General features: G+C 48.9%; 1 protein-coding gene across 1 annotated transcript in view; it reads right to left on the reverse strand.

Annotated features, from left to right (window-relative positions):
- PPTC7 (PTC7 protein phosphatase homolog) overlaps nt 1-6,830 on the reverse strand; it is a 51,487-nt gene extending 44,657 nt beyond the window's left edge. The window contains exon 1 of the mRNA XM_025403342.1: nt 6,358-6,830. Coding sequence (XP_025259127.1) covers nt 6,358-6,580 — 223 coding nt within the window. The 5' untranslated portion in view covers nt 6,581-6,830. The remainder of the gene's footprint in view (nt 1-6,357) is intronic.
- Between the last annotated feature and the right edge of the window lie 428 nt (nt 6,831-7,258).

The raw sequence follows: 7,258 nt of genomic DNA on the forward strand, positions 1-7,258 counted from the left end.
CCCCTCTTCCCACCCCGCCCCCCCCCCCCCCCCCGGGGGGGCAACACCGCGAACCCCCCTAAAAAAAAAAAAAAAAAAAAAAAAAAAAAAAAAAAAATTCACTCAAGGGGCTGGGCGCGCGGCTCACGCCTGTAATTCCAGCACTGTGGGAGGCAAAGGCAGGTGGATCGCCTGAGGTCAGGAGTTTGAGACTAGCCTGGCCAACATGGTGAAACTCCATCTCTACTAAAAATACAAAAATTAGCCAGGTATAATGGTGGGCGCCTGTAATCCCAGCTACTTGGGAGGCGGAGGTTGCAGTGAGCCAAAATCGCACCACGGAGGTTGCAGTAAGCCAAAATCGCGCCACTGCTCTCCAGTCTGGGCACAAGAGCATGACTCTGTCTCAAAAAAAAAAAAAAAAAAAAAAAATTCACTCAAGGTCATATTTGCTATCAACAGGTAGATGAAGCTGGAATCTGACTTTAAGAAAATTATGGGCGGGGCGCGGTGGCTCAAGCCTGTAATCCCAGCACTTTGGGAGGCCGGGACGGGACGGGTGGATCACGAGGTCAGGAGATCGAGACCATCCTGGCTAACACGCTGAAACCCTGTCTCTACTAAAAAATACAAAAAACTAGCTGGGCGAGGTGGCGGGCGCCTGTAGTCCCAGCTACTTGGGAGGCTAAGGCAGGAGAATGGCGTGAACCTGAGAGGCGGAGCTTGCAGTGAGCTGAGATCCGACCTCTGCACTCCAGCCTGAGCGACAGGGTGAGACTCCGTCTCAAAAAAAAAAAAAAAAAGAAAATTATGGCACATCCTGCACATGTATCCTGGAACTTAAAATAAAATTTAAAAAAAAAAAGAAAAGAAAGAAAATTATGGTAATATAATGAGACTGGTGTCCTGACATGGCTTGAAATCTAGCTGAGGAAAATTCCAACGAGGACTTCTTGAAAGACTGATGTTAGCCGGCACACACACACTCTCAAGGTGACTACTTTTTTAAATGGACAACTCACTTTCAGAATAGAGGTTCTATAAGTATATTAAAATGATCATGACTGTTTGAGAACACCAAATTCTACCTCATCCATTCACTTCCTAAATAGAACTTAGATCTTAATTTTGTTCACACGATCTTTATACCTTAAGACAACCACTTTCAAGACAGACATTACTCACAAAAACACTTCAAAATCCTGACCACGATCAAAATCAGATCCAAAGGCTGGGATATGAAATTATTTTAATTTCATTTTTAGGCTTCAAGTTTAACCAAGCTTAAATAAACATCCCACAGTTTCATAATAAATACTTTACAACTCAATATTCAGAGGTCAAATTTTATATGGCACAGACTAGGCTGCCATTTTTAAAATAAGTGGTTTCTGTAAACTGTGGTTTAGCATGCAGAGGAGTTTTTGTTGCACTTCAGTTATGAGTCAGAGTGAATAAAGAAGTTATAAACACACACACATACACACACCCAGGAAAAGCATTCGAAGGACAAAAGTATCAGGAGACTGACTGGTTTTTAATTCACATATATCATCAAGAAAACCTGACCAGTAGTCTAACGGGGAGAGGGCTAGGAAAGACAGTCTCAGTTAAGAGACTGAGATAGGTGTCAACCTCAGTTCCCGTAACTAGTAGAGTAACCTTGGGGAAGTCATCTGACTCTCTGGAGGCCTGTTTTCTCATCAGTGAGGTGAAAAAAACTAGACTCCAAGGTTTCTAAGTGTTACAATTCTCAACAGTCTTTGATTCTATTGTTAAGTAGCATAAGGCTGTGGGAAGCCCAGCTATTACACCATGCAGTTCTCATATTTTTGTGCACCTAGGAAGCCATGCCATATAGAGTAATAAGAGAACTTGGAATTTGCCACAGGGAAGAAGGAACAAGAAAAGTGTACATAGCTCCCGCTAGTACTGGTTTACTCCTGTCGGACCTAGTAAAGAGAAAGCACCTTTGTCAATTTTCCAGAGAATGATAGGAGTGGTTCCTATGTCTCACCACACCCACCATAGTTGGTTCTTCCAAAAAGAAATCCAGTGGGGACTATACAAAATGCTGTGAAGCACCAAGTACTATTAGTCACTGCATGACTAATAGGACAGATAAATTTTAAGTTAAAGAAACAAAGCTTTCTCTTTCTCATATAAAAAGAAAGAAACAGTTTTCAATCCAGTCAAGGAGTCCTAGATGACCACAGTAAATAATCGGTTACACAGATACTCAGTAATAAATATGGTGTCAATTCAAAGAAAATTAATTATCTACAGAACCAAAAGGTTCAAAAAGCACTTAAGTTCAACATAACGTTATTACTCAACACAGCCTTTTAATGTAATTCAGTTTGTAACTCCAAACTCTAGAGTAGACAGCAGTATTAAAGAGTCATTGAAAGTCATCACCTTAGCCAGACACCGTGGCTCACACCTGTAATCCTAGCACTTTGGAAGGCTGAGGCAGGTGGATGACATGAGGTCAGGAGTTCGACACCAGCCTGGGCAACATGGCAAAACCTCGTCTCTACTAAAAAAATACAAACAATTAGCCAGGCCTGGTGGCACATGCCTGTAGTCCCAGCTACTTGGAAGGCTGAGGAACGAGAATCGTTTGAACCTGGGAGGCAGAGGTTGCAGTGAGCCGAAATCGCACCACTGCACTCCAGCCTGGGCAGCAGAGCAAGACTCTGTCTCAAAAAAAAAAAGTCATCACCTTTTACAGTATCAATAAAATAGAAGTCACCATCATATGAACTGGTTCAGGACAGCCAAGGATCAAATGAGGCCAACTCATGAAGTTATTTCAGGTGGCTCCCAAGACTGCCGTCTGGAAGAGCTCCTCCATAACAGGACAGTCCTGGAGAACCTGTCCTTCACTTCCCCTATCCCCTACCATTTGCATATGTGCATGCTTGATCTTTGTCAAACATGGCTAACAACCACCCTTTGGTTACATCAGCAACCACTATCTGACTGTGTCTACTGGCATTCCCTTCAAGAAGGGTACAGAGCTGGGGTTCTTGATCTGATTCCTATGCATGGACCTCTAGGTGGTATTAGAGGAGTCACAGAGTCAGCAAAGTTCCTAAGAGCCTATGCAAAATTTTATCTCTGCGCACAGGGTCCTGAGGAGAAATCTCTTGGACAAAGATCCTCAGGGGTTGTGAACCAAGGAAAGCTAAAAACCACTGGTTTAATGCTACACACAAAACAGGCATCTACCAAAGGTGCCCATGACACCTTTCATTTAAGGTGCAGAACAACAAAGGGTGCCATCTATTCAAAGCAAAAGGAAAATATGGGCCGGGCGTGGTGGTTCACGCCTGTAATCCCAGCACTTTGAGAGGCCAAGGCAGGTGGATCACCTGAGGTCAGGAGTTCGAGTCCAGCCTGGCCAACAAGATGAAACCCTGTTTCTACTACAAATACAAAAATTAGCCGGGCGTGGTGGCGCACGCCTGTAATCCCAGCTACTCAGGTGGCTGAGGCAGGGGAATCGCTTAAACCCGGGAGGTGGAGGTTGCAGTGAGCTGAGATGGTGCCATTGCACTCCAGCCTGGGCAACAAGAGCGGAACTCCGTACCACCCCCCCACCACCAAAAAAAAGAAAATAACAAAAGGAAATATGAGATGATGGTCGGAAGCTGTAGTCACTAAGGGTCAGGTCGTCCATTTCCTTCATCCCCTAGTCCAGATAAAGAAAAGGAGACTCAAGAGAGGCTCTGCCCAAGACCACATATCACATAGCTACTAAGTGGCAAAGCTGAGCATCAAAGTTCGCTGGATTTCCATCAGGATATCTAGGGCATGAAATTACGTTTATACTTTTTTAGAATGGGTTTGACCAAAATCCCCCCAACTCTTGTAAATATCCCACTCCATTGAGAAGGTAGCCTTCCAAAGTTTTGTTGTATCATATTGCTTTTTTTTTTTTTTTTTGAGACCTAGTCTTGCTCTGTCACCCAGGCTGGAGTGCAGTGGTGCGATCTCGGCTCACTACAACCTCCATCTCCCAAGTTCAAGCAATTCTCCTGCCTCAGCCTCCCTAGTAGCTGGGATTACAGGCGTGTGCCACCACTCCTGGCTAATTTTTGTACTTTTGGTAGAGATGGGTTTCGCCATGTTGGCCAGGCTGGTCTGGAACTCCTGACCTCAGGTGATCCGCCCACCTCGGCCTCCCAAAGTGCTGGGATTATAGGCGTGAGCCACCATGCCCGGCCTAGCCTTCTAAAATTTTAAAATCAAGCTTCAATACAGGATTTGACACATTTAAATACTCCACAAATCATCAATCAAGTCACAGATCTTCCACAAAAGCCGCATACAGATTTTTTTTTTTTTTTTTTTTTTTTTTGAGAGGGAGTCTCGCTGTCGCCCAGGCTGGAGTGCAGTGGCACAATCTTGGCTCACTGCAACCTCTGCCTCCCTGGTTCAAGTGATTCTCCTGCCTCAGCCTGTTGAGAAGTTGAGACTACAGGCACGCGCCACCACGCCTGGCTAATTTTTGTATTTTTAGTAAAGACAGGGTTTCACCATATTGGTCTGTCTGGTCTTGAACTCCTGACCTGGTGATCCACCCACCTCAGCCTCCCAAAGTGCTGGGATTACAGGCATGAGCCACCACGCCTAGCCCAGCATACGGATTTATAAGGTGAACCTTAGAGGCTCATTATCCCCTATCTTATGTTATGAACGAAACTTTAAAAAGCAACACAGGGGCCGGGCTCACACTTGTAATCCCAGCACTTTGGGAGGCCGAGGCGAACACAAGGCCAATCACAAGTTCAGGAGTTCGAGACCGGCCTGGCCAACACAGTGAAACCCCATCTCTACTAAAAATACAAAACTGAGCTGGACATGGTGGTGGGCGCCTATAATCCAAGCTACTCAGGAGGCTGAAGCAGGAGAATCGCTTGAACACAGGAGGCGGAGGTTGCAGTGAGCCGAGATTGCACCACTGTACTCCAGCCTGCCGTCTAAAACAAAACAAAACTAAACAAAAGCAGCACAGGTCACAAGCTCACTGAGTGAGGCACTTCTAAATGTATCAGGGAAAAGATAGCTATTGACAGCTGACTTCGGGGCGGATTTGTACAATTTCAATCTGCAAGCTGCAGGACCTTTCTAATTCTCTCTCACGTGAATATCAATAGCGTTGCCTAAATATTAAATGCTTTTTCTTCAACCCAGATAATGGGGTCATTCATAAATTAAACTGAGAACAACCTTTCCATTCCCATGTTCACAAACACTACATGTGGTAGAACCAAAGATACTAGGCAATTATTCTGAGATCAGATTAAAAAATAATTACTGTCATAAAAAAGTTACAGAACCATTTGTTCCAATGCCAAACTCTGCCTCAGCATATGAAATTTAAAGTAACCAAAAACTTAGTCTCACCTGGGAAGGGAAATCAAAGTGACATTTGAACCCAAGTTCAATGACAACACGTCCTTCAACTTCAAAGGGAGTGCTTTATTCATTCAGAGTTTTAACGGCACAGTATCCCATAGCATACACAAAATCTCCTAAGGCGTACATTATGATAAAGTTCCTGACTGCTTGTGAATTATATTTAGCCCTTTCTGCCAGCTCTCTCCCTGGTCTCCCACCCCCCAAAGGTATAACTGGAATAGGCCTCAGGGAGCACCTGTGGCCTGAAAAGGCTGTGACCAATCTCAAAGCTTTCCCGGCTGCAGTCTACAAGTAGGTTCCACCATTCTATTTTGGATTAAGGAGACTCTGCCAACCCCCAAGTGACCGCAAGTGGACAAGATCAATTTGGGAGAACACGCTGTGAGGGTTTCTTCGCCAAGCCAGCAGCCCCCACAGCCAGACTGCGAAAAGGGTGAAGATTTGGTCACCATCCAGGCGGCGAAATAATACGGCCGGGCTGTCTGGGGGTTCACGACTGCCCGATCCCACAGCCTGGGCCGGGCTGTGGTGTCGGGAGCACGCGAAGAGGCAAGGATCCCCGGGGCACGCGAGAGGGAACCAGAGCGAGGTTAGGAGCCTGCAGGTGTCGCCCAGGAAGGGGACGAGGTCGCCCAGGGCTGGCACGGCCGAGTGAGACCGAGAGTGTGGTTCTGGACTCGGACAGACCGGTCACACTCTCGGGTTGTGACCTTGAGCACACGACTTGACCGCTGTGGGCCTCAGTTTCCTCCTCTCTAAAATGGGGGTCGTTCAAGCGGAAAACGCGCCTCGGAGCGCTTGGCACGGCGCCTGGCGCATAGTAAGCGCTCCCTCCATGTGAGCGCTCTGGCTCCTTTCGCCGCCGGGAGGAACTGGGGAAGCCCCGCGCGGGGAGTCCCCGGGAGGCGGATCCGAGGCTGGGGCGAGGGAACCGGGCCGGGGACTCACCCAGCACGTCCGCGGAACGGTGTCGGGCCACGAAGCACGCGTCGTCCCCGTAGCACGCGCCCTTCTTGAGAAGGCCCTTACGGAAGTCCTTGCCGAAGCCGCAGCCGGCCGTCACCAGCCCGTAGTCGCCGCCGCCGCCGCCGCCGGCCCTAGGGTCGGTCTGCGAGAGGCCGCCGAGCACGGCGCGGGCCACCAGGCGCCCGTACGAGAGGACCGAGAACATCGCCGCCGCCGCCCCCCCGAGGAGGCGGGGGGCCGGGGGAGCAGGAGGACGCGGAGGCCCGGAGCCGGCTCTCTCCTCAGCCGCAGTCGCGCCGCCGATGGGGCGCTCCTCAGGGCGGCGCGCAGTGGCCGCCGCCGCCCCTGCCCGACGCGCGGGGCCTCGCACACGCTCAGCCGCGCGCACCGGAGCCAGAGCGAGGTCAGAGCCGGCGGCTTCTCCGCCTCAGCCCAACTGAGGTCCCGGCTGCAGCCGCAGCTGCCGCCGCCATCTTCCGCTCCACTAGCGTGTTCCGGGCGGCGCCGGCAGCACCGCCCCCTCCCTGGCCCTGCCCCTAGCCCCGCCCCGATTCAACGCTCAGCCCCCCCCAAGCCCCGCCCCTCGGGCTTTCAGCCTTATGTAGTCACCAACGTTGAGCATGCGCAGAGAGTGCAAATGCAGTGTCTCCTGGGAATTATAGTCCCGGAGTCGTAGTCACTTTTGACTTGGCTGCCAAAGATTTAGGACCTAGGAGGATTCCCCAAACCCGGGACCTGTGTTAAGTTAGTAGGAATTGTAGGTGGGCCACGTGAGGGTTTTCTCCCCTGTTTTAACCGTATCTTTTAAAGCCTGTTTTAAATAAATAACGCCACCATTCCTTTAAACAAAAACCTGCAAGAAACCAGAATGGAGTCACATAAT

This window comes from Theropithecus gelada, chromosome 11, assembly GCF_003255815.1.
Source record: "Theropithecus gelada isolate Dixy chromosome 11, Tgel_1.0, whole genome shotgun sequence".
Classification (NCBI taxonomy): domain Eukaryota; kingdom Metazoa; phylum Chordata; class Mammalia; order Primates; family Cercopithecidae; genus Theropithecus; species Theropithecus gelada.